At 40.4% G+C, this 27,251-nt stretch overlaps 1 protein-coding gene across 2 annotated transcripts in view; it reads left to right on the top strand.

The window, feature by feature from the left end:
• The window catches only part of DMTF1 (cyclin D binding myb like transcription factor 1), a 49,993-nt gene that overhangs the window by 7,727 nt on the left and 15,015 nt on the right, over positions 1 to 27,251 (top strand). Inside the window, exons 2-11 of one of the 2 annotated variants that reach the window (XM_045029174.1) lie at positions 5,488 to 5,604; positions 6,601 to 6,720; positions 8,282 to 8,376; positions 10,480 to 10,594; positions 13,216 to 13,292; positions 14,846 to 15,003; positions 17,060 to 17,092; positions 18,305 to 18,414; positions 21,522 to 21,750; positions 23,311 to 23,462. In XM_045029174.1, coding sequence (XP_044885109.1) covers positions 5,496 to 5,604; positions 6,601 to 6,720; positions 8,282 to 8,376; positions 10,480 to 10,594; positions 13,216 to 13,292; positions 14,846 to 15,003; positions 17,060 to 17,092; positions 18,305 to 18,414; positions 21,522 to 21,750; positions 23,311 to 23,462 — 1,198 coding nt within the window. In that variant the 5' untranslated portion in view covers positions 5,488 to 5,495. Of the gene's footprint in view, positions 1 to 5,487; positions 5,605 to 6,597; positions 6,721 to 8,281; positions 8,377 to 10,479; positions 10,595 to 13,215; positions 13,293 to 14,845; positions 15,004 to 17,059; positions 17,093 to 18,304; positions 18,415 to 21,521; positions 21,751 to 23,310; positions 23,463 to 27,251 lie in introns of both variants that reach the window. The other variant, XM_045029166.1, reaches the window with a different exon arrangement.

Genomic DNA, 27,251 nt, shown 5'->3' with positions numbered 1-27,251 from the left:
TTTTAAAATGTTTAAGAAGCTTCATTTAAAATTAAATTAAAATGCAGAGCCCCCTGGACTGGTGGCCAGGACCCGGGCAGTGTGAGTGCCACTGAAAATCAGCTCGCGTGCTGCCTTCGGCACACGTACCATAGGTTGCCTACCCCTGATGTAGGAAATCACTCATTTAGGGAACATTAGGATCCAAACCATTCACATACTATCTATCTTCACAACCACTCATAATAAATATTCGTACTATTCCCCTTAATATAATGTTCGGGGGATAATCTAGTACAAACCTACACCCTTCCGCATAGCAAACACCATCAAACATAGTATGTACTCAGATTTCTTAAGTTTGTTTATGGAGAATGCATAAAAGGATGAGCAGTGTAGCAAACTGTATGAGAGACTAAAAAAGAAGTTGTTTTGGAAATGGAGAAATTGTATGTTGGTAATGTCAAAATTTTAGATTATCAGAAACAATGATAGGGCCATGATTGTGCATTTGACTTTTTTGAGTAAATGGATTGAGGATGGAAGTAATTTTTGTGTTGGAAGAGATTTATGTTGTGTGTGTGCTGAAGGAACCTTAACTATGGTGTAGTGCCAATGGTAAGATTCAACAGTCATCGTGTGATAAATTGAAGACCTCCAGGAAGAATGTTTTCCCTGCAATCAGTATCAGGGAAGTCTTCATTAGAATGCCTTGTCACCTCCAGCAGCGCTCTGCACTCTGCTGTGTTCTGTATAAGAATGGTAGTCTATCAGTGAATTGTCTGTCAGGGTCATTATTCAATTATAATGTGCCCATTTCTATAGTATCTGAGAATATCAAACAGAGGAACTTAGCTTAGATTTTCCTTTTCAAGTTGCTTCTCAATAATAGTTTTGCTACTGGGCCCTGATCCAAAGCCTATTGAAGTCAATGGGAGTCTTTCCATTGACTTCAATGCTCTTTAAATCAGGCCATTGTTACCTAAGATCAGAAACTATGATTTCATATGTGCTAAACCTGAAATAAGGATGAAACTGAAAGTTAGTACAAAACCAAAACACCATCACCAACATAATTTTCTCTAGAAGATCTGTGCCTCAAGTCAGTGTCTCCCCATCTCTTCTCTTTAACCTTGACTTTGGCATACATCATTCTCAGGGGTAAGACATTTGACAACAAGCATGGTATTCTGCTGGGTCTGGGGTTTATGTTGGGGAGTGCTACCTTCATTGTATAATCCTATCTTGTCTTGTGACTCCAAGGGGATTGGGCTCCATGGGGAGTTTGTGGTACATAGGGAGTAGCTGGGTACTCTGATGGTTTCTGTAGCATCATCTTTAGCTGACTCTGAGGGTACCCAGGCCGATATTTCAGTGGGAGAAGATGCTGCCCCAAGCATCATTAACTTCTCTTATGGTTGCTGCTGCATAGCCATGAAAGATGACGCAACAATGGCAAGAAAGTGGCTGTCTCCTGTCTCTGCTTGCCTTGGGAAAATTCCATTTCTTGAGGACCATTGCATTGGAAGGCTGTACCCTACTCCAAGATATTTCTTTCTTTCTCCTCCCCCACCTTCCATACCTTCAGCTTTCTGGCTTCTCAAACACCTTCTCTACAATTTTTCAGCAGCTTTACTGAGACAATAATGCTAACTGCTCTGCATTCTCAACAATTACTCTGTACTACCAAAATTATATTGCCAACTTAGGAGCCTACCCCTGTGCCAAAATGTCTCAGAGAGATCTTTCCACTGCACTCCAGCCAGTCCTAAATGCCTGTGGGAAAGGAAGGGCAGCAGGGCAGAGGAAAGCTCAGCTGTCAGATCTCTTTATTCGGTTTTCATTGTGGATGCCTACAATAAAAACCCTGCCCTGTATTTCCCAGCATTTATAGTGCTAGAACTTCCTCCCCTCCAAGATCAATAAAAATGAGCCTTTAGTGAAATACATTGTTGAAATTTGCTTTTATAAGCAATTTAGTCTCGTCTGTTTTCCACACTGTAGTGGGATCCATTGAAGTCCTGGAAGGAAAAACAGCAGACTTCAGAGAGAGTGTGTGTGTGTGATGGGGGGAAATAATCATACACTAATGGCTGCTAAATAAGAGTGCTTCATTTCAAGACATTTTTCCATGAGGATTGTAACTACAACACACCATGTGATCCCATGCCCGTTGAAAACTGTCTATAACAGTGGTCCCCAACGTGGTGCCCGCGGGTGCCATGGCGCCCGCTGGGGCATTTATGTGCGCCAACCTAGTGCCCAGCAGGGGACCTGCCAGGGACAGAGAACTCAAGGTTTTGGGCGCGGTGTTCTCTGTTCCCGGCAGGTGCAGGGCCTGCCTAGTTCCCAGCAGGGGAGAGAAGCTGCAGCCCCACGCCTGCCAGGGACAGAGAACTCTAGGGCTGCAGGCACCAGTGTTCTCGGTCCCTGGCAGGTCCCGGGCCACGGTTTAAGCCAGAGAGAAGCTGCGGCCCCGCGCCTGCCGGGGACAGAGAACTCAGGCTGCAGGCGCTGGTGTTCTCGGTCCCCGGCAGGTGCGGGGCCCACCTAGTGCCCAGTAGAGAAGAGAATCTGGGGCCCGGCACCTGCTGGGGACAGAGTACTCCAGGGCTGTGGGCACCAGTGTTCTCTGTCCTCACGGCTTCTCTCCGGCTTCTTGCTTCTCTCCTGATTCATATATTATGAAATATTAAATGTATTTTTTTATATTATTTAATGTACAAATACAAAATAAGCCTTGAAAAATTGTTGGTGCCCGCCATGCTCTTCTGAAAACATGAATGTGCTACTGGCCACAAAAAGGTTGGGGACCACTGGTCTAGAAAGTACAAATGTGCTGTGGCAATAAAGGGTCCTATTCTCACTTCCATCAAAAGAACAAGTGAGGAATTTTCCTCTGTTTGCCCACCTCTCAAACATTAAACTAAAGAGTCAAGGTTCAAGTCTAAAGAAGGTATAGTCCACCTATTAATAAAACATGTTGAATATTTCTCAGTCTCCATGTGGGCTAAGGATGCATGTTCCAGTCCCTTAAAATCACAACATAACTTTTTCAACTAATACTGCTTGCAGTTTAGTTTGCTCTAGGTTGTCAACAGCATTCAGAATTCTCACCATAATGAAGAGATAACAAAATTTCGTCCTAGGAAGCAATCATCATTACACATATTTTAAATGGCTGGTTGCTTTAAAGTGGAATCCCTCCAACAAGCACCAGAATTGACATGCATGATTTGTGACACTTTCTAAGATGATGAATTCATTTTAAATGCCAACAATGGCCTTATCTTCTCTAGTAATTACAGCAGTTGCTGACAGTCTTCAGTAACTAATTAGACAAAGTGATTCTAGCTAAAATAATAGGAGTTTTTTGCCAAAGCAATAGCACTCAAGGAACACTATCGATTTAAAATGTAGATTGTAAATTCCTTATGGTGGGGGCTGTCTGTATAGACCCTAGCACAATGGGACCCTGGCCTGGTTGGGATCATCTGTAGGAGTTACTGTCAACAGTAACCACTTATAAAACATGAGTTAAAAGTTGTTGCTGGTACTATATTGCCCCTGTGACCCTTTTTCAGTGGTTTTGGGGGTTTAAAATAACATTTTCTAGGTTTAAAAAAAAATTCTGTCTACTGTTGCTGTGTGGAAGAGCCACTCACAAAAAAGAGGGGCGGGAGCTGGATGGGAAATAGTGGCATCCTCCTTCCAGTGGCAGGTGTGGTCTTATTTAAAATCCTAATTAAAGATCCGGAAGCTAAAGTAAACAACCCATTAATAAAATTCTCAGATGAAAAATTTCACAAGTAGTAGAGAGGGCAAAGAAATAATATAAAAAAGACTTGAAGGCCTTAGAAACATGGGCAGAGAGAGTACATGAGATTTGAAAAAAATGAAAGGTAATACATCTAGTGAAGAAGACTCCAAAACCATGGTACGGTATGTAGTGGGATAGAGAAACCTGAGAAGCAGCTGCAAGAGACCAGGGGATGTTAATGGACAGCAAATTCATCCTTAAATACTCTGTAGTAACCAAAGAGGCCAGTGCATCTTTGGCTGCATATGCAGCTCAATATTATACACCTCTACCCTGATAGAAAGCGACCTGATATAACACGAATTCGGATATAACGTGATAAAGCAGCGGGGAGCCCCGGGCCCTTTAAAGTGCCACCTGAGCCCCGCTGCTTTACTGCATTATATCCGAATTCGTGTGGAGCCCCAGATCCTTTAAATCACTGCTCGAGGCAGCTGGGCTCGGGCAGTGATTTAAAGGGCCAGAGCCTCTAGCCACTGCAAGTAGCCCCAGGCCCTTTAAATCCCCACCCGAGCCCCGCTGCCAGAGCTCCGGTGGTGATTTAAAGGGCCCGGGGCTCCAGCCACTGAGGACCGCGTTATATCGGGATAGAGGTGTAGATAAGAGAGGTAATTGTCCTTCCTAGTACTGGTTTGGTATGACCACAGCTGAAATATTGCATTCATTTCTGGGCACCACGTTACCAGAAAGATATGGACAAACTGGAAGGACTTTAGAGAAGAGCAACAGAAAGAAATGGTCAGAGGCCTAAAGGGGTTTGCTTATGAGGAAAGATTAAGGCTCCAATCCTTCAAAGATTTACACACGCAACTAACTTTAAGCATGTGAATACATCTTTGTAGTATTGAGGCCTTGAAAAGAGCCAGCTTGGCTAAGCAATGCCTAAGGAGAATAATGTGACAGTCTATGCATGATTGAAGAGTGTAAACATTAAGGGAGAAGAGGAATTATTATTATTATTATTTATTATTATTATATGGCAGATTGGGATATGAATAGGAGTAATGGAATGAAACTGAGAAAGTGAAAATCCGTACCTGTGGATCAGTACTTACTGACAGTGAGATGTATTGTGGAATAGTTCCCTAAAGGAAGTACTGGCAGCCCCATTAGTTGAGACTTCTTAAATTCAATGGGATGAAGCAGTAGCAAATGCACTGTAGGGAACAGTCATACGCTGGCAGGAAGATGGACTAAATGATCTGCTAGGTCCTTTTATTTCTAATACTTGTGATTCTTCCGATGTTTCAAACTAAATACTTTCTATTTAAATTAATAAAAAAAGTCACTTAGGGAGCTTATGCAGAACCTAACTTCCCTTCTGAAAATGGCAGATGCACCTAAATTGTGAAGTTGGGCTCCTGTGTGCATATTTTAGGCACCTAGATAGCTTTGAAATGTTCTTATAATTTATAAACATGTATATGACAAATGTACAGGAAAGCAGTTGTGTTGTGGAATAGTGTTTAAGCACGGATGAAAGGTCAAGTCAGGAATACTTTTCAAGCCTCGACTTGCTCAGGCCATACAATGAGTCAGTGTCAGAGCAAGGATAGAACCCAGATCTCCTGACTCCCAGGTCCCTAAAGGAGTTTTGTTCTACTCATGAAATGCAAGAGAAAGAATATGTCATATATTGAAAGTAGGAGCCTGCTCAAAGAAGACTTAATTTTTTTTCTTCTGTTCAGGTTTGAGTATGAGCACAGTTGAAGAAGAGTCTGACACAGTGACAGTAGAAACCGTGAACTCTGTGACTTTGACCCAGGACACCGAAGGGAACCTTATACTTCATTGCCCTCAGAATGGTATAAAGAATTATACCAGTGTTTGTATTCTCTCTCTCTTATTGGTTCTATTTATTTTGAAACCCTTTTCAACCTCCCTCTCCACCTGTCTCCCTCCAAGTGAGATGTTATCAGTTGGATTGTCTTTGCTGTCCATGCTGAGGTTCTGTCTGCTTTAGGCTAGTGCAGGACATTTTTTGTTCTAGGACCTCCCTTTCTCAGGATTTCCCTTTAGCTGTCTTTAAAGCTCTGTGTAAGACCTTTCCTTTCAGATAACATTTTTCTTGGGTATGTTGTCTTGCTTGTTGTCATCAAGTTTTCCCTTCAGCTGACTTGAATTTTTTTAAGTGGTTGGTTCCTGGGCCATTGACTCTGTTATTAGTTATTTCCTGAAACTAGTACAGCATCTCTTACACCTTTAACTGGTGCATTATAAAAACAACATTTTAAAATGACAGATCTTGACTTCTTTTGGTCACACTGGCTTATTAATAGTTTCTATTTTATAATTTTACAAATGTACCAGTATACACTTTAATCCTACAGAGAATTTACGTACTTGCTTAACTTTAAGCACATGAGTAGCTGATTGACTTCAGTGGGACTACTCTCATTCTTGGAGTTGAGCACCAGCATGGTTATTTGCAGGCTCAGGGGCTTGCTTTGCTTCTGAGAGGATTCAAATGTTGAGACCATAAGGGACCATTGTGATCTTCTAATCTGGCCTCTTGAACAACACAGGTTTTAGGACTTCCCTGGATTAATTGCTGTTTGAACTAGAGTATATCTTTAAAAAAAGCGTCCAATCTTGATTTTAAAATTTCCAGTGACAAAGAATCCTCTGGTAAACTGTTACAATGGCTAATCACCCACACTATTAATATGGTTCAGCAAGAGTGTAGGTAGGAAAGAAAACACTTGAATGAGAGCACCGAGCAAGATTTCAACAATGTTTGGTCAACAAAAGGTTCATTATGTTAATAGAAAGGGCTCTGGATGTGTTTTTGTTACTAGAAGCTGATGAAGTAGACTCAGAAGACAGCACTGAACCTCCACACAAGAGACTTTGCTTATCATCAGAGGATGATCAGAGTATTGATGATTCTACTCCATGCATTTCTGTTGTTGCAGTTCCAAGTAAGTCACTGAACACTAATCAAAGTGCACATTATATTTATCTTCTGGCACTCTTGAAGCATGGAAAGACTTGCCAGAAACAGACAGGAGTGAAGGAGCTTCATCACTGCCCTAAACGCCAGAAGCATAATAGAAACATGATGATAACTCTTGGAGCAAAAAAAAATTAGCAATATTTTAGAACACTTTATTTTGTCAGAGTTTCTATCAATATTTTACACTTTTGTATCACCCTTAAGTCATAGAACACTTTACAACAAGCTGTATATGTACAGTATCAATGAAGTAAACCCAGCTGTTGGATAGAGAGTAGCAACCAACTAGCATATGTCAAGTATCAGAGGGGTAGCCGTATTAGTCTGGATCTGTAAAAGCAGCAGAGTCCTGTGACATCTTATAGACTAACAGACGTTTTGGAGCATGAGCTTTCATGGGTGAATACCCACTTTGTCGGATGCATGTCACATGCTCCATGCTCATGCTCCAAAACGTCTGTTAGTCTATAAGGTGCCACAGGACTCTTTGCTGCTTCAACTAGCATATGTACCACTTGGGGAGGCAGAGTTGGGAGGACACCAACAGTGACACTCTGTTCTTACTAAAAGAGTACAGGATCTTTATGACCAAACAGAACAGTTGGGCTTTCCATGTTTGAGGTCATATCTGAAAGATCCACACATATGCAGAGAACTGTGTCGTGCTTGAGTTATTTACCACAGTATAATAGAGAATTGACTCAAGCTTGCCAGGGTTTGAACCTGTGGTTCTAGTGAGTCTGGGTATTCCAAAATACTCAACTCGCTACTTTTTGGCTCTACTTTCTGTCCTGTTTGTATGAAGTAAAGCATCTAGAACTTTGCTGGGACTTTATTCATTGATATTTTTACAAATGCAAACACTGTAATGTTGGAGTTACAGGAAAAATAAGCTTTAAAAGTTGCTGCCAACTGGTTTGAAAGTTGTATACTAATAGTATAATAGTATATACTATTGGTTGGCGGGGAGGGATAGCTCAGTGGTTTGAGCATTGGCCCCCTAAACCTAGGGTTGTGAGTTCAATCCTTGAGGGGGCCACTTAGGGAGCTGGGGCAAAAATTGGTCCTGCTAGTGAAGGCAGGGGGCTGGACTCAATGACCTTCCAGTTCTAGGAGATTGGTATATCTCCAATTATTTATTTTATTTTTTTATTTTTTTAATTTAGTCATTTGCGAGTAATGAAAACAAAATATAGAACAGAAAAAGAAACCTTCACATTGTGCTGTTTGCACCCAGTTATTTAAAACTAATTTTAATTTTTGTTTCACATTCAGTTTTATAACATGAATCTACCAAAAAGTGGTAGATGTCCTACTTGTGTATGTCCTGGTTTTAAAATCCTTATTTGAACTTCAGAAAGCAAAGTATTAGCAAGCATCTTAGTGTTTTTACTAAGCCAAAAAATCAGTGTCAGAGCACACCTTTATTCAGATTTGCAGACCAGGTACTGTGTTGTGTAAATCCTGTAGTCTACATATCAAATATTCCAGAGAAAAACTTCACTACTAATTTACATGTTTTGAAGTTTCAGAAAATGATCAGAGCTTTGAGGTGACCATGACTGCTACCACTGAGGTAGCAGATGATGAGATTAATGAAGGAACTGTTACTCAGATCCAGGTATGGTAAAGCTTCAGGCTTGGTCCAAGGGCTTTTAATTAACTTGCCTCTGCGTATTCATATTAAATTAAGAAGCAAAAAGTTTTGATTAAATGGGCACTGTGTGTCGTGTTCGTGAAACTAACCTACAGTGACACTGGTCTTGTTTGGAAGATTCTATCCAATAAAAATACATTTTAATTTTTCAAAGGAAAACATGATTTGGTGAAATTTTCAGTACACGGATTGGTGCACTAAGTTAAGACAGGTGTAGCACTCATGCTTTGATTTGTTTTAGAGAAAGCCATATTGAAAGATAAGATGGCTGGGCCACTACTGCAGATGGTGGTGTTTAGGGGAAAATAAGTTTTACAATCCTTATGGTAGAACCTTTCAGGTGGTACCATTGTCAAGAGAAAGAAATGTTTAAGCCTAAAAATACTCAGCTCTAATACAGCACACTTCACATCAAAAAGCGACTTAGACGTTGGGCCCAATCTTTTCTCCACTGAAGTCAGTTTTAACTTCAGTTGGAATAGGACTGAGCCCATTATCTAATTAATCCTCACAACACCTTTGAGAGTTAAGATAGTAAGTATTATTATCCCTATTGGGTGTGGAGTTTACAGTTCCCATCTCTCCAGAGATGTTCCAGCAAGGATAGTGGGGGCCAACTGGACCTATTTGCGATCATTCTGTTCCCATCTGGCCACTGCCAGCCCTTTTGGTTCAGAGTTTTAAAATCCCTAGCTTCCCTGGAGGCTACAGCAATGCTTTTTGAGGCTTGATCTATATCTAAAACTTAGGTCGACCTAGCTACATCGCTCAGGGCTGTGAAAAAATTCATGCACTTTGTGATGTAGTTAGGTTGACTGAAGCCTCGCTGTAGATGCAGCTAAGTTGACGGAAGAATTCTTCCTTTTACCTAGCTATTGCCTCTCAGAGAGGTGACATACCTGCACTGACAGAAAAACACCTTCTACGCTACAGTTACACAGTTGCAGGGCAGTAGCTGGGCTTCTATAGCTGCTGTAATGTATACATTCCCCAAATCTCTGAATGGTTTTTTTCTTTACTTTTCTCTTCTTGTTGTCGAAGCCCCTATTTAAGATGCATATCACCTGACTCCACTCACTACAAATACAATTCTGCCATATCCAGTGTCTGCAAAACTACCAGTTATATTTTCCCCCACACCATCTTACCTGTCTTCAATCTTCTGGTCCTTGCTAGTACTATTTCCCCCTCTTATGTCTGCCCTCTTCATACCCCATGCATTTCCTAACAAATTACAATTTTAAGGTGGAGGTTACAGTTGGGTTCTAAACTATTTGAGTGTCCGCTTTTAATTATATACTTTATAAGTTGTGTTAACTAGGGTTTTTTTTACAAATATTTAACAAATTGAATAATAAAATATACTAAAAAATAATAATTTAATGCTAAATGACAAATGTAATTGTCATAAAATTAATACATCAGATGGACACAAATAATGACGGATTTAAGCCAATATCTGAATAAAGAATAAACTTTTTAAAAGAAGATCTTTTCCTTACAGGGCACAAAAGCTGTGTTGTTAGAGATTGTATGTACTTTGTTCCTTTGTGAAGCTTCTTGTAAATATCTGTCATTTTCCTTGATGGTGTGTAAAGTAGGCCCACTGCAAGGAGAGAAAGACAAGGGAAAACACAGATCTTAGTTTGTAAACCTTCACCTTAGCAGAATATAGAGTAGCGGAGGAGGAGTGTACATTACAGTAGATAAGCAAATGATTCAATATATCCTACAATTTAAAAAAAAAATAGAATTTATATCAATGCCATTACTGTGAGAAAATTGGTGTGTATTTTGTAAAGGATGATGGGGAAGAGATATTAGTTTAAGCTGGCCATGAGTTTGATGGGTAAAAGTGTTGTTTAAAAAAGGAAAATATCCTGGTAGTGCCCTGCCTAAAACAAATACACTTTATTAGCAGCCAGCAAGGTGAACTAGTATGACATAGCCATCTTTTTTACACTTACACTTGCCACTTACACTTGCCAAGTATTGCATGTTAAATTCAAGGTGGGGGAATGAATGTTAAATCAGTTAACAAGGTACTCTTCAATTCTTCTTTTCAAGATTCTTCAGAATGAACAACTGGATGAAATCTCTCCTCTAGGCAGTGAAGAAGTATCAGCTGTTAGTCAAGCCTGGTTTACAACCAAAGAGGATAAGGATTCTCTAACAAACAAAGGTAGGATATTTAGGCCCAAATTCTCCCATTGGTTGCAAAAAGGTGAGCTGATCTCTGTAATGTGTGTATGAGGGTACTTTTTAGGCTGCATAAAATACCCTGTATTCTGGTGCAGGGTGCCTGCATCCTTGTTAGCAGGGTGAAGTCTAAAGCTAGAAATATAGACTCTTTCCATACTGGGCAGTAGTAAGTCTTCCTCTGTCCCAGACAAAAGGCAAGATAAAAAGTGAAAGGGGATCCAGAGGGATAGCGAGAATGATGAGGGATAGCTCAGTGGTTTGAGCATTGGCCTGCTAAACCCAGGGTTGTGAAGTCAATCCTTAAGGGGGGCCATTTCAGAACTTAGTTGTTCCACATGAGAGCTGGTTGAAATTTTTCAATTTTTTTTTCAACAAAATGTGGACTTTTAGGAAATATGAATATGTTTGTGATGCAATTTGAAACAATTTTTTGTTTGGTTTTTTTAATTGGTCCGCCTCTCCCCCCCCAATTTTTTCCTCCATCTTCCAATGAGGAGGAAAGGGATGAATGAAAATTAGTGGTTTTCCTTTTTTTTTTTTTCTTTTTTTCCAAATCAAATTGAAACAAACTTTTGTGGAAAATTTTTGAACAAAATAAATATTGTTTTGTTTCCTTTTAATTTTCCCCAGAAACGCCATAGATCTGAGGTTTACTGCAGAAAGAGGACGGTGGCTTGTAGGGAGGGAGCAATGACTGGGAAGCATTGGGAATGGGAACCTCAGAGCTGGGACAAGGAAGAAACTAGCAGCCATCATATTATCTGTTCCTGTCTATCACTTTCATTCACTGTCCTGATTGGATGCATGCTTGCTTTTAAGAGCCATTAGTTTCACTCATCTTTTCCATCTCCATTTTTCCTCAGTTCTGCACAAGTTCTAATCTCCACGGTGCTCAATTCAAGAACTGAGGTGTGGGGGGGGGGGGCAGAGTAGCAAAGAGACTGCTTTCCATTTCAGAAGGCTGGGGCTAAAGTAGTTGAGATGCCCCATGACAGTAGCTGGTAGACTCTAGGGTGAGGAAGCAGATTGTGCATCTCCTTTCCAGCAGCCAGTGGGGAGGAATATGGACTTCACATTTATCAAAATCAACAAGCCTAGAGCAGTGTTCTCCAAACTGTGGTCAAAGGAGTTCTTGCTGATGATTTGGTGAAGAGCTGACTGGTCACATGTGTCCTGTGTCAGATTATATTAAACTTGGCTTAAGTTGGCTAGAAGTAGGCAAACATAGCAAAGGCATAATACAAGGTTTCCTTTCCTCAAATTAGATAATATTCCATGTAAAGTGCAGCTCCATCTCCTCTTTGTGTGATTTCTATGCTCAGATGGTCATGTAAATGACAGAGAATTGTAACTATACACTATAGGTGTAATTTACCTCTGGAACCTCATCTCGGTCTCTGTATGTCGTTTGGGAGGAAGAGAAAGATTGAGGACATGGTGTAAGAACATTCTCCTACATTGCAGGAACAGAATTAGCTATAATAACTGTACTTTTGATTTATAATTAGATTTCAATAAGCAAAAGCTCTTTGTCAATTCTCTCCAAATTGTTTTGCTGGTAATGATCAGGCTAAGAAGGAAACACTTGGTTTTTCTGAGCAGAGATGGGCATGTAGCCAGCATTCAGTACCTGAAGTGGGTCAGGAGCGTATCCTTAATTACGTGTGATCTGTCACTAGTTAAGACGTTATGAGCGCAAAAGGGAGAAAATATCTGTAGGCAAGAGTAAAGGGGCAGTTATTTTTAGTGCCACTTGGCTATTAGATCATGGTATTTAAGGTTTGCATCCTTATCTCTGACTAAAATTGAATTGGTTTTGCTTTTTACAAAAACCCAAAAGCTTAGATGGTATTGAAATGACTGACTAATGTTTGTTTGTATTGATTTGCCATTTTTATTTGGGAAATACAACACATGCAACAGAGCCTCAATTCTGATTGTGACCACTAGGTACTACTCCCAATACAGATAATAATGACATAGGGCCCAATTCTGCAAACTCTACCAGGCACAGAGCTCATTACCATTGACTGCACAGGGAGCACTAAGAGCAGTTAGCACTACACAGGCATGGTTGGAAGTGATAAGGTCCATAACATAAGGCTGCAGTGTTGCCAGGTTTTGCAATTTTACTGTGTCTCGTGATATTTGTTTTTCTTTAAGCCCTGGCTCCTGTAGTCATGGGAATACACGAGAGTCTCAGCTTTCATTATTTAAAAAAAAAAAAAAAAGGCTTCCAGTCCTCATGGTTGCAGAGAAAAGCCTAAACACGTGACTTGAATGCACCCTAAAGATTCAAAAACTAGAAGCCAAATAAAAACAACCCCAATTTTTTTTTAAGTGGCTTAAAATCATCAGACTCTTGTGATTTTTTTTTCTTTTTCTTTTTGAACTCTTGGGGTTGGTGATACTGAAGCCATCAAACATGGAAACTGGTTGCTTAGCAAATAGAGTTATTTCTGCTATGTAATGGTTCTAATTAGTTTGTAACTACTACATGTTTTTCTTTGTTAATTACTTCAGTAAGGAAATTGTGTGTTCTGATTTCCCCCACCTTGCTGGCCTCCAGCATTGTGATTAGTTTGTCTTGTCCATTTTAAGGCCATAAATGGAAGCAGGGAATGTGGTCGAAGGAAGAAATCGACATTTTGATGAGTAACATTGAACGTTATTTAAAGGTAGGAATTACAGTACATTAGTCTGCTAGTTTAGCTGGTTATGCTGTTTCTACTATATCCTATTTGAAACTAACTTTCTGTAGAACTTCCAGAGAGCATGCAAATAGGCTTATTTTGATCGTTTTGTAGTAGAATTGATTATTGCCTGTCTGAAATACACCAAAAATGTTTCTAATGCATAAAATCAGTAAATATAATTTTTATTGTAATCATACTTAGGGTTTAAGGCTCTGCCAGATCGTCTCACAACACTTCCAGTTTGCATGCTCAGAATAATTCATTGTAAAATTTTACATCAGTGTGCTCAAGTGGTGTGATCTTCCCTTGAGCATGTGTAACTCCCATGGAAATTATGGCCACATCAAGAGAAGAATCTACACCTACAGAAGGGGCTAGATCCAGTCTTCACTAGGGCATGTGCAAATACCTCTGTGCACCTTTTCCAGTACTAGCACCTACCTGCACAGGTATTAGAATTTATACTCACAAAATCATGCACATGTACATGCCTTTTTTTATTTAGCTTGGTCAAATTAAAGTCTCAGTTCTTTCTTGGGATAATAATAACCCTCTGGATTAACATTTAAATGGTTTGTAAAATACAATTTACCATACCTTATCCCCATTTCTGATGTTTGCTTGCCTTTTTCACTTCACTCAGCTTGGACAATTAAACTAAATTGGTCAGTTTTGTTTTTCTTTTATAATCATGTTCACTTTCTAGTTCTCATGTGCTATCACAATTAAGCTTTGTTTGGGTTTCCATCAATGTAAAGAAATATTTTACCTTAAAAAGAGGTGCCCAGACTACGGTCCACGGGCCATACATGGCCTATCAGAGTGTTTCAGAAGGCCTGCTTCAACACAGTAATGATTGATCAGCATTTTGTCGTCATGTTTACATCATTTTAGTTTACACAGGTTGTTTCTATATACAGTATTGGCTATTTACACACTAAATACATATGAAACAAGCTGAACTTAAAATATAAATCTATACAGGTGACCTTAAATCTGATTTAAAATATGTAGAATCGGTACACAAGGTTGTGTTTAGGATTATGTGGCCCTCCTGTGTAATAAGGTTGGGCACCACTGCCTTCAAATTAGCTTTACATCGATTGATTTTTTTATGAAAGCATTTCTTCAGATTGTTTGTGAAACTTTTTTCTCCTTACAAAAACCCCAGTGCATAAACTAAACAGTGTCAGTTTAAATTTATTTTGTGTGATCTTCTCAGATTTGACATTGATTTTTTTTTACCTCAAAATTTACTAGAATTTTCAAACTTATATAGAAGTTAGACATTTCAATGCATATTTGGGCCTCTGAATGAATGATCTGTTTTTCAGTAATGTTCTGCACTTATTTGGGCAGATATAGATTCAGTTGTCTAATTTAGGAATCCAATTTTACAATTTTGACCTATAGTTTTATGAAATATCTCTCATGAATTTGAGAATAATGTACCAACCTTCTCATTTTTAAAAGTTCGGTTTGTCAATGATACACAGTTTTGTCTAAAATCTCTTTTTAAAATGTGATCTCTCTAGGCCCGTGGAATAAAGGATGCCACTGAAATTATCTTTGAGATGTCAAAAGATGAACGAAAAGATTTCTACAGGACCATAGCATGGGGTCTGAACCGGCCTCTCTTTGCAGTTTATAGAAGAGTTCTTCGCATGTATGATGACAGAAACCATGTTGGAAAGTATGAAAACCTATAATAATGCATGGCTTGATTGGTATCATTAGGATCATGTGTTTTTGTTTTGTTTTTTTTATTTTACATTCACTTCAAGTAATGAAAATGACATTTTTGGGGGAAAAGGTAAATTCCTTTCAACTTAGAGGTAGTTGAGAAGCAAGACTAGAGGCTGTTGCCATGAGATTTATTAGACCTAGGGAAAAAACGGTCAAGCTCCCTCCCTTTTTGGTTCTGTTGATATAAAGTCTTGTCAGAACTTGTATAAGTGCTTCCAATGATCTCCAGTGTAGCCTTTGTACATGCACAGAGATGAATTACTGGCCACGCAGCCCATTATTGTTGCTCCACATTGTTGCTTCAGAGATTTGTGTAATTTATGGAATTTACTGTGTATTGAATACGCAAGCAACCATGCTTGCTGTGTTTGATAACGCTGATAGCACATTTGATAGCAAATACCATCTTAGTTTTCTAGACATTGCTTTAACAAAGGTTAGCTATTCTCTAAACACGCCTGCATTTTAACAAGAAGATAAACAGAAAGCATAGATGACTTGCTCAAGACTTCACACAAGTCATCTTTAGGACTCAGTAGGTCCTGGCTCTTGGTACAGAGCTCAGTCTATTAGAGAAGGCTGTTTCTCTAAATAGGGGGAGGAATTAAAAGCAAACAAAACAAATCATGGCTGATTTCATTTTGGTATTATAGCTCAATAAGTGGACTCTAAACAAAGCAATCTACAAACTTTTTTTTTTTAAGAATGCAAAGCATGTTTTTTGTTAATGCTTTTTGGCATTACCCATTTAAGTAATTGAAGAACTTTCATACTGGAGAAAACTTGGAAACAGAAAACATTAATATGAAAAGCCATTTCTCCTGCATCCTGCAGGTCAGTCTAGGCAGTGGATGCTAATGTCACCTGCCAGCAGTTCAGTACATTTCCTGGTGTCCTTTTCCATCAGGTGGGATGATTCTCTTTGACCTAAGCTTTGCAGTCTTTTTAGATTTCTTTTTCTGGTACTTTGTTTAAATCAGTGGGATTAGTTAGCTAAGTGTTAACAAGGGACTCGTCTTGTTTTTCCTTCGTTCCCTTCATTTTCCAGAACTCTCTCTGAAAAGTGTTCCCATCACTGGTCCACTACTGTAGGGAGATGTATGTTCAAGATAAAAACAACATCTCATTAGAGGCAGGGATTTGTTGGCCATTTATCTTTTCTGCGCCCTTTTCAGACACCTCGGATTTATATAAGACCTTCTCTTTCCTTCTTAATTCTTAGTTCCTTCCTTTCCATAATTTTGTATAAGAACTTCCGAAGGACTGATCCTGCATCAGGATATGCTAGCACACTGTTCCATTGACTCCAGTGGAATTTTGCATCGGTGCATGGGTCTTCATTGATGTAACCTACTGTAGGATTGGAGTCTAATGCATCTGTGATAGTATTCACTATAAAAGGATTACCACTATGGGGAGAGCATTGTGAAATGAGCACAGAACTAAGAGCCAGGCCATGAACTGCTGAGTACTAATCTTGTCTCTGACGTGATCTAGAGGGCAATTCATTTAATCCCCCGGCCTTGGATTCCCTAACTGTAAAGTAATGGAAATACGTATCCCCCTGGGGTGATGGTTAGGATTTTAGTTAACGTTTATAAAGCTCTTTGAAGAGGAAACGTGCAATTTGAGTGCTAAGTTTTAATGATGCATTTGTGGCAATAAACACCACTATGACAATTACAGAATTAAATAGGAGATGTGCTGTGAAGAACTAGCCCTTCTTTAAGGCATAAGTGGACCTAATTCTGATTTCTCATACCTGAGAAGTAAGTCCGTTGAAGTTGAAGGAGTTACACCAGTGTAAAACTAAATGTGAAGAGATCCAAACATGTTTAGAAATGAACAAAGATAAATAATTTACCTTTTAATGTGCTTTTAAATATTCAGATTGTTTCCCTCAGTTCGAAATTTTCTTTTGTGCTGTTAGTAGTACATTGTATATGGCTAACAAAAAGTGTATGTTTCTGTTCTAAGTAATGTTCTTTTTATTTATTGCATAGGTATACTCCTGAAGAAATTGAAAAGCTCAAGGAGTAAGTTTTGCATTCACAAGATCTTGTTATCTAATTTATAATAGTTTTAAAAAAGAATTTTATAAAGATTTCACTATGAACATTTCGGTTCAGTGGTCATAGGTAAATTGACTGCTATAACTCTTTTCTACAAAGTAGTGGTGTACCAGAGTAGTTTGAAGGGCAATGAAAGCCACTTTCTGGTCAATTTCTACTTGGATGTGTTTACACATGTGAATACAGCACTTAGCCAAACTAAGATTGATGTATTCTATTGAAACCAATGAGACTTCAGATTTTCATAAGTATAACTGAGACTAGTTTGGTCCTCTTTCTTTAGAGAGCTTGAGCAGGTTAGCTGTAAGGATGGTTGAATGGTCAAGCATAAGATTTCCCCTTGTGAAAACAGATGTTGGGAGACTTCACCAAGACATCAATGAGGGTCCTTGAATCTGGAATACACACCCTCAGTGTGACAGAACCAAGGATATTCTGCAGGCTTATCTGTTTTCCCAGGCTTTTCCTCAAGGATTGATTGGGTTGATTAGGATACAGCCTGCATTGATGGGAAGAATGGAGGATTTAAGGTGGGAGTTACGTTGTTTGGATATTGATCCAGTTGAAGTTTCTATGTGTTTTGTAAGGCACCTAGAGTTCGAGATGGGTTCATAATAAATTGAAATTAATTCGTAACTGTGGTTAATATTTTAAGCCACTCTGAGAGGTGGTGAAGGAAGGGGAATGCATAAGCTTTAGAAATAGGAAAGTAGCGAGGCAAGATGCTTTCCTGGCTTCCTGGGCAGGTGAGTTATAGAATTCCCAGTTTTTCAGCACCTATTATACCAGGCTTCATGAATATTCCCTGTACCACATACAAAGTCTCCCCTTGAGAATAGATAAGAATTTGGAATGGGAGTCTCACGTTTCATCTGAAGATCTCAGAACATGTTTCAAACAATAATTAGTTAAGCCTCACAACATTCCTCTGAGGCGGATAAATATAATTATACCTATTTTACAGATGGATAAACTGAGGCATGGCCAGGCTAAATGGCTTCCAGCATCATGTGACAAATTAGCAGCAAAAATTGTGAATAAAACCTTGCCATTCCGACCAGTCCCATCTACTGTGAGACTGTGCTCACTCTCCAATAACATATTTATTATTGCCTACCATGCAATATAGCTGTGTGAGTCATTTGAACAAAATGCTAATAAACTGTATCCACTTAGGTTACGAATAAAGCATGGTAATGATTGGGCAACAATAGGCGCTGCACTGGGAAGAAGTGCTTCATCTGTAAAAGATCGATGTAGGCTGATGAAGGACACCTGCAACACAGGTATGGTATTATAACACACAGGTATGGTAGTATAGTGGTGTCAGTAAAGGATATTCTAGTTAAGGGTGTGTCAGTTTCCCCATTGTTATCTCTTTCTGTTGTTTTTAGAGATTTCCTGTTCTGTAGGAAATTCACTTCAGGCTGAGGCTTAGCATAAAATTGGGTAACTTTTTATTTTAAGTCTTTTTATTTCTAATTTCAGGTCACAAAGGGCAAAAAAATTACAATGTATATGTAACTTTTTTTTGTAGGCCTTTAATAACAATCTTGAGCTCTGATGTTCCTATGGTACTTTTCATCAAGATGAATTACAAAGTATTTGATACATTTTAATCATTGGATTTTTACAAACTCTCTCTCTATGGGTGTCATATCACTCAGTGCTAAAGTGTAGCTATGGCTGAATTACGGTGAAGAAACTATTAAACAGCACGTATCAACACCATACAATATTGTAGGACAGGAAATGAAATATACTTGATTAAAAATGAAGGGGAAAATTAGGTAGCCAGTATATAATTACCCCATTGAAATTTGGCCAGGACTCAGGTTTTAATACCCATGTAATCTCCCATGGGATTGTTAATGACATTCAAGGGGCCTGGAACTCTGGTTTTATGTCTCATCTGAAAGTCAGCACTTTTAGCGGAAGTACTTTGCATCATGCTGGAGCATCATTTCAGTACTGACCCAGAGTGAATGTGGCATGCATATTGAATCACCAGCATTACTTCCTGCTGCACTTAGGCTTTTCCTTACATGTTTCGCATCCAAACACTGACAGCTGACCCCCCCCCCCCCTCCGCCCGTGAAAGAAAAGGGAAAAAAATAGTTTCTCGCCTTTTTTCAATGTCACCGTGTGTCTACTGGATGCTGCTGGCAGACGCGGTGCTGCAGCGCTACACAGTAGCATTCCCATTTTTGTCCATGTGCCCCTGGCCGACCTCACCGAGGCCAGCCAGGAGCACCCATGACAGCAGCAGACGGTACAATATGACTGGTAACTGTCTCTGCTAACTTGCAAAGGCAAGGGGATACTGCTGTGTAGCACTGCAATACCGCGTCTGTCAGCAGCATCCAGTAGACATACGGTGACAGTGAAAAAAGGCTAAACGGGCTCCATGGTTGCCGTGCTATGGCGTCTGCCAGGGCAATCCAGGGAAAAGGGCGCAAAATGATTGTCTGCCGTTGCTTTCACGGAGGGAGGATTGACTAACGACATTTACCCAGAATCACCCGTGACACTGTTTTTGCCCCATCGTGCATTGTGATCTCAACCCAGAATTCCAATGGGCGGGGGAGACTGCGGGAACTATGGGATAGCTACCCACAGTGCAACGCTCCGGAAATCGACACTAGCCTCGGTACATGGACGCACACCGCCGAATTAATGTGCTTAATGTGGCCGCATGCACTCGACTTTATACAATCTGTTTCCAAAGACCGGTTTCTATAAAATCAGAATAATCCTGTAGTGTAGACATACCCTCATAGTGGGAGATTGTGAGGCTTCCCATCTGTTAGTTGGGATATGGTATGTGTCTCCTAGTATTTCTGAGGAAGCAGTGTCTTGTTTTATTGAGGAGAGCACTAACATACTCTGCTGGTGGGCATACAAATAAATAAGTAGTGGAGGAAGGAGCCTGAATGAGGGAGAGGATGATGATAACTAGAACAGAGTGTGCTTGGTTTTCTCGGTATAGATCTGAATATTCCCATCCTTACTGCTCACAGGGGCAAAGATGTTGCCTTTAAACAATTAACTCTTTTCCTACTGCAGTGGGCCAACAAGCATTTGAATGAGTTAATGATGTACTGTTGGAACATCTGACCGTCAAAGGGGTGTACCTAGTACATAGGGCAACTCCTATATTAGTCTAGGACACTATGACTGTTGGAGGTTATTGTGACGTTCCCCTCTGTTGTTATCTGGACCAGTGATCTGCTAGGTCACGCCAATCCTTGACTCTGGGAGCCAGCCTTACCCTGCTCTGCTATGGGAACCCCCTCTCTTGGGCTGTTCACGCACAGCCTCTGGCTGCTCCTTGGATTGTGCAACCTAATGACACTAGCCAATATCTCCAGTCCCAGACACAGCCCTAGGAACCTCCTTCTTGCAGTGTCCAGTTATGCCTGCTGCATACTACAAGCTTATATGAGTTCGTCAATTTAACAGAGAAATTGAGATGTACCAGACTTGTTATCCCAAGGGGAGCCTCTGACATCATGAAACCAAACACTGCTTCAGGTAGAATAAACAAACAAATTTATTAACTATAAAGATAGATTTTAAGTGATTATAAATCAAAACATAAGTCAGATTTGGTCAAATGAAATAAAAGCAAAACGCATTTTAAGCTGATCTTAACACTTTCGGTGCCCTTACAAACTTAGATGTTCTCACCACAGGCTGGCTGGTTGCTCTTCAGCCAGGCTCTCCCCTTTGATTAGCACTTCAGTCGCTTAGTGTGGTTTCTGTAGATGTAGGTGGAAGAGAGAGGAAGAGCATGGCAAATCTCTGTCCCTTTTATTATGTCCTTTCTTCCCTCTTGGCTTTGCCCCTCCTCTCCCCCATTCAGAGTCAGGTGAGCATTACCTCATTGCAGTCCCAAACTGACCAAAGGAAAGGGGGTGACTTACTTGAGAGTCTAACAGATTATTTTGTTGTTGCCTAGGCCAGCGTCCTTTGTTCATGTGAGGCTGGGCTGGGTTTGTCCCATACATGCCCTGATGAGGTGTGAACTGCCTCTCTGCTCTTGGAGATTTTTTTGGCTGGGCTTGCTTTAAGGCATGAGGATACATTTTCAGCCTCATAACTATATACATGAAATTATAACCTATAACATTACTGTAACAACAATGCTCAGTGCATCATGAGCCTTCTGAAGACACCCGTCATGACAAACTTTGCATTGTATACCGCACAATCATTTTACAAGGATGAACATGTGGGTGCTGAGCATCACAGTTATGCAAGTGGTTAAACTCCTGAAAATTGTAGTGCCGCTTCCAATCACAAAATGTTGTATGGTTCCATATCTGCTATTCAGATTAAGATGGCTTGTACTGTTGGTTAACATGCATGTTTTTGTCCTTTATTTTGTTAGGAAAATGGACAGAAGAAGAAGAAAAGAGGCTAGCAGAAGTGGTACATGAGCTAACCAGCACGGAGCCAGGTGACATTGTCACCCAAGGGGTATCGTGGGCTGCTGTGGCAGAACGGGTTGGAACACGCTCTGAAAAGCAATGCCGCTCCAAATGGCTTAACTATCTGAACTGGAAACAGAGTGGCGGAACTGAGTGGACGAAGGAGGATGAAATAAATTTAATCTTGAGGTTTGTGTTCTCAGTTTAAAAAATTTCATAGTAAAAAAGTGACACTAGTAGAATTCCATTGGGGTCCCTTTTGCTGATTTCCCAGGCACTAAGAGATCTCAAGAACACACCAAAAATGGCTGCTGTGTTCACACTTCCCAGAGATTTCATATTGAACATTATTTTTGTTTTTGTTTTTTTAGTGAATTTTAGTGCTCGTGAAAGGTGTCAGATTGAAAGCCCTGGAGACTGAAGTCTTCTATTATTCCACAGAACAGGTACAGCACAGGCAGCGACCATGCAAGCTTCCCACACACTGCCCCACCAATGCGCTTCAGCCCTGAACTGGAGGGTAGTTCAGTCTCCATGCTCATTCAGTCCCTGGCCTCTCTGCTGAGATTGCCAACGAGGGTCAAGTGTGGTGGTGGTTTCTGTGATGTGGACACATGTCCACAAGGAACTAAACTGAGACCACAATTTCATTTCATGTAGGCCACCAGATGGCACCACCTTTGATCCCTACCTGAGTTAGAGTTGAACTGATAACCAAGTGGTGAAAGGCTCAATAGCCCACTAGAAATCTTCTGAGCCATTCAGTTCCTCTTCTGTTTTGAATACTTTTAACTCAGATTTTTCAGCCAGTCAATTTTTCATTATGATTTGATAATTTTCTTGGATGGCGATAAAAGGGAGAGACAGGCAGGGAATCCAAACATGATTTACAGAGCACTAGTCACTGCTTTATGACATGCATTCAAAATGATTAACCTGACTGATTGTAAATTACAATACATCCTGGTTATGTTTCTTAGTACTGGTGTACAAATAGTATTGATGCATTTAGTCTCTCACAGTCTGTCCAGTCATTCATAATTCATCCCTTTAGGATTGTTCCTGTAGCTAGCAGGTATAGTCAGTACAACTACTTGGTCTATGAAGAGGGCTTTTGCAGCTTACAGGCAAAAACCCTTCCCCAGCATACTGTACAAATTGAAGGGAATTGAGGGATGATGATTATTCCTACAGATTGTAGTAGAGCCCACAGGGTGCTAGATATTTGCTAACATATATGAAGACAATCCCTGCTCTGAAGAACCTGGAGGGATTGATTTTGAGGAAAGTTTTAAATAGTTAACTATGTATAGCTTACCTCAGAGAAATCTAAGGGGAGACATAAGTCCATACTAAGGAGAGATGGATGTTATTTAGGGTAAAAGAAGAGTATAACTAGGAGTGATGGGATGAAATTAAGAGAGTGAACGCTTAGGCTGAATATCAGGAAGTATTTCCTGCCCATAAGATGTATTAGGGGAATAGTTTCCCAAGAGAAGTGTTGCAAGCACCATTGCTTGGGAGATTTAAAATTAGTCTGGACAGAGCACTACAATAGGTCTAGGCGGAAGGACAACATGCATTGGCAGGGAGATGGACTGGATGAGTTAATAGGAGATGTGATTTGCTTGACATCTGGCAGCATGGAGCCTTGGAAGCCTAAATCCATTCTTAAGCAAAGATGTCTAACATCCCTTAAAGGCCTGAAGGCAGCTTCTGACAGATTCCTTTTTTCTATAACCCTGCCAGGATAGCAGAGCTTGAGGTGTCTGATGAAAATGAAATCAATTGGGATCTACTGGCTGAAGGATGGAGCAGTGTCCGCTCGCCACAGTGGCTTCGGAGTAAATGGTGGACAATTAAAAGACAGATTGCAAACCACAAAGATGTTTCATTCCCTGGTAATGTATTAGTTACACATTTTGTTCTCTTCTTTAAAGTCTTCAGAAAGTCTGCTTCACAGGTCCCTCAGGAATGGGTATTGTTACTTGTAAATGGAGTTATGACTTTAAAAAATTGTGAACGTAGTAATTATGAAAGATGCCACATTGGTAGCCCTGGGATTGACTCCTGATTGTCAACAGAGCAGGGACAGAGAATGACAGTGTAAGCTTCCCCACTGCTGTCTGCCTGCTAATGTCCTTTATCCCTGTTCTGGGCGGGAGGGGCGATTGCTTGAGTGAGAGGCTAATTCAGTCTCCATGCTCGTTTGTTCAGTCCTTGCTCTCGCTGTAAAAGCTTTCAGGAGGATGCCAATTGTAGTAGGAGTTGTGTTGGTAAATGGATACCTGCCTATGACAATTATTAGTATTTATTATATGTATTACAGGAATGCTTAGAGGCCACAACCATGAGTGGGGCCCCAGTGTGTTTGGTGCTGTACAAACATGTAGTAAGAGACCGTCCCCGCCTTAGATAGTTTACAAAATAAAAAGACAAAATGAATCAACAGGCTGCAGTCCCCCTTCCAATTCCCCACTCACCAGACAGACGGCTATTTGCTGCCCAGGGTGGGGAATATCCACTGATATCACTGAAGACTGAATTGAGTGTCAGAAAAGCAAAGGCCTGGGCCTGCAACCCTGTACATGTGAGCTGCTCCCTCAGCTAGTTGCACTAGGGATCACAGCGGGAACAAGAAGGGAAGATGGTTGCTTTCTAGGAGCCATGTGCCACTTTACCCACAGATGCAATAGAAAGTTTACACTGCAGGATTGGAGGGTGAATCTGGTGTCTTGGAGCGTTTCCCAGTTGCACTGATCCTTTCTGTCCTGCAACCTCTTGAACTAGGCTGCCCTCATCTTCTGCGAGGGTGGGAGAACATTTTATTTATCTTTGCAATGTTATATGCAAATTATGACACTAGGCATTGTTTGATTGTAACTTTGAAAAATGCAGTATTTTTTTAAACAAATACTCCAAATTTGGAGTTTCTGTAGCTTGTTTATTATGTACTTATTTTTCAAACATGCTAAAATGTTATAGATTCCTGAGAAATTGAGTTTGCACAGAGAGTTTAATATTTATAATTTTTTTTTCTGAGTATGAACTAAAAGCTGACTAATGTGTTGACCTCTCTCTAAATAGAGAGACATATTGTTGCTTCACAAATTCATAGAATCATAGAAATGTAGGGTTGGGAGGGACCTCAAAGTCATCTAGTCCAACTCTCAACTCCTAGGCAGGATCAAGTAGACCTAGACCTGGATCATCCCTGACAGGGGGATCCCCAACCTGTTCTTAAAAACCTCCAATGACGGGGATTCCACAACCTCCCTTGGAAACCTATTCCAGTACTTAATTGTCCTTATAGTTAGAAAGTTTTCCTGAACATCTAACCTAAACCTCTCTTGCTGCAGATTAAGCCAATTACTTCTTGTCCTACCTTTAGTGGACATGGAGAACAATTGATCACAGACCTCTGTATAACAGCCCTTAACATATTTGAAGATTATCAGGTCCCCCCTCATCTTTTTTTTTAAAGACTAAACATACAGAGCTTTTTTTAACATTTTTTTTCCATAGGTCAGGTTTTGTAATATAAATGTAATAATTGGAGATATACCAATCTCCTAGAACTGGAAGGGACCTTGAAAGGTCATCAAGTCCAGCCCCCTGCCTTCACTAGCAGGACCAAGTACTGATTTTTGCCCCAGATCCCTAAGTGGCCCCCTCAAGTATTGAACTCACAACCCTGGGTTTAGCAGGCCAATGCTCAAACCACTGAGCTATCCTTCCCCCAAAATGAGCCTGTTATCATTTTTCTTGCTCTCTTCTGGACTCCAGCTTGTCCATATCTTTTCTTAAAGTGTGGCACTAAGAACTGCACACAGTACTCCAGCTGAGGCCTTAGCAGTGCTGAGTTGAGTGGGACAGTTACCTCTCATATCTTACATATGACATTCCTGTTTATAAACCCCACAATGATAGTAGCCTTTTTGGCAACTGCATCATATTGTTGACTCATATTCAATATGAGGTCCATTATAACCCCCAGATCCTTTTCAGCAGTACTCCCACCTACTTATTCCCCATTTTGTAGTTTTATGTTTGATTTTTTTTTCTTTCTATGTGTAGTACTTTGCTTTTGTCTTTACTGAATTTCATCTTGTTGATTTCAGACCAATTCTCCAGTTTGTCATAGCTGTTTTGAATTCTAATTCTGTCCTCCAAGATGCTTGCAACCCCTCTCAGCTTGGTATCATTCACAAATTTTATAAGCATACTCTCTGCTCTGTTATCCAAGTCATTAATGAAGATATTGAATAGTACTGGACCCAGGACTGACCCCTGCGCAATTCCACTAGATACATCCTCCAAGTTTGACAGCGAACCATTGCTAACTACTCTTTGAGTATGGTCTGTCAACCAGTTGTACATCCTCCTTACAGTAATTTCATCTAGAGCACATTTCCTTAGTTTGGTTATGAGAATGTCATGAGCGAATGTGTCAAAATCAAGATAGATCACATCCACAGCTTCTTCCCTATGCACTAGGCCAGTAACCCTGCCAAATTAGGAAATTAGGTTGGTTTGGCATGATTTTTTCTTAACAAATCCATGTTGCCTATTTCTTGCAACCCTGATACCCTCTAGCATGTGCCAACACCCTTGAGTTCAAAATTATTTCTGCATTTAAACAATTATGTTCATCCAAAAATACATACTCCCCTAAAGGCTTTTAGGGGTGGACAGGAAAACAGAAAGGAGAGAATGAAAGAGGTAGAGAAAAACATGAGTACAGGACTTTGTATTTTAAAAGGTAAACTCTGCCTGAGCCTGGGATCACTACAATGCCTGTATTAGGCTCTGCTCTGTATCTGCAGTAATGTTCTACTTAACAGTAACAGCAGCAGTGAGACCACTGAGCCTTCCTCATCCCAACCACTTCAATGGGGTGTTCACTCACTCTCCTGGATTCAGATCCATGCTTAGAACTGCATGTACTTTAAAAACTGAGATGGGAAAACGGTTTGTGCATGTGTTTGAGGTTTTCTCAAGAAACAACATCCAGATCTGATGGCACTGGCATATGCAATGATCAGAGAAAGCCATGGTAAAGAGCCAGTGGCATAACTGAAGCCCTGAATTCTAATGCTATGCTCTAACCTCTAGACACCACAGCCCACTCAGAGCTGTGGATAAAGCCCAGTAATCCTGACTTCTGGTCCTGCCTACTCTAACAACTAGATCCTACTTCCCTTTTAGAGCCAAAAATAGAACTGAGGATATCCAATTCCTATTCCATCCTGCTACTAGAGCCAACTCCCCCACCACATCAAGATCTGATAGCAGTGTACCACACAAAGACTAGAGTGCCAGGGTTAGGATATGATTTGTTGAAATGTCCTGGGAAAAGGGGTATGTAGCTGTGACACTTGTGTGTCAGTTCCCTGACACCACAAACTCCACAGGACTCTGCCAGCCTGTATTTTGCATTGCATGTTAACACTTAGTATACCCCTGTGCCCAGACTCCCCAGAAGCAGCCCCTGGTAATGTCTAGCCCCTGCCACTGAACATTCACACTAATTACCAGGTAAACTGTCCCCAAAGAGACAGTGTACACACAGGTGGAAGGTTACAGTTCAGGATTATGTCATAAGAACATGAGAACAGCCATACTGAGTCAGATCAAAGGTCCATCTAGCCCAGTATCCTGTCTTCCGACAGTGGGCAATGGCAGGTGCT

Source organism: Mauremys mutica, chromosome 1 (assembly GCF_020497125.1).
Source record: "Mauremys mutica isolate MM-2020 ecotype Southern chromosome 1, ASM2049712v1, whole genome shotgun sequence".
NCBI classification, from domain to species: Eukaryota; Metazoa; Chordata; order Testudines; family Geoemydidae; genus Mauremys; species Mauremys mutica.
Note: the sequence above shows the minus strand (reverse complement) of the source record. Positions and strands in the feature narration are given on the sequence as shown.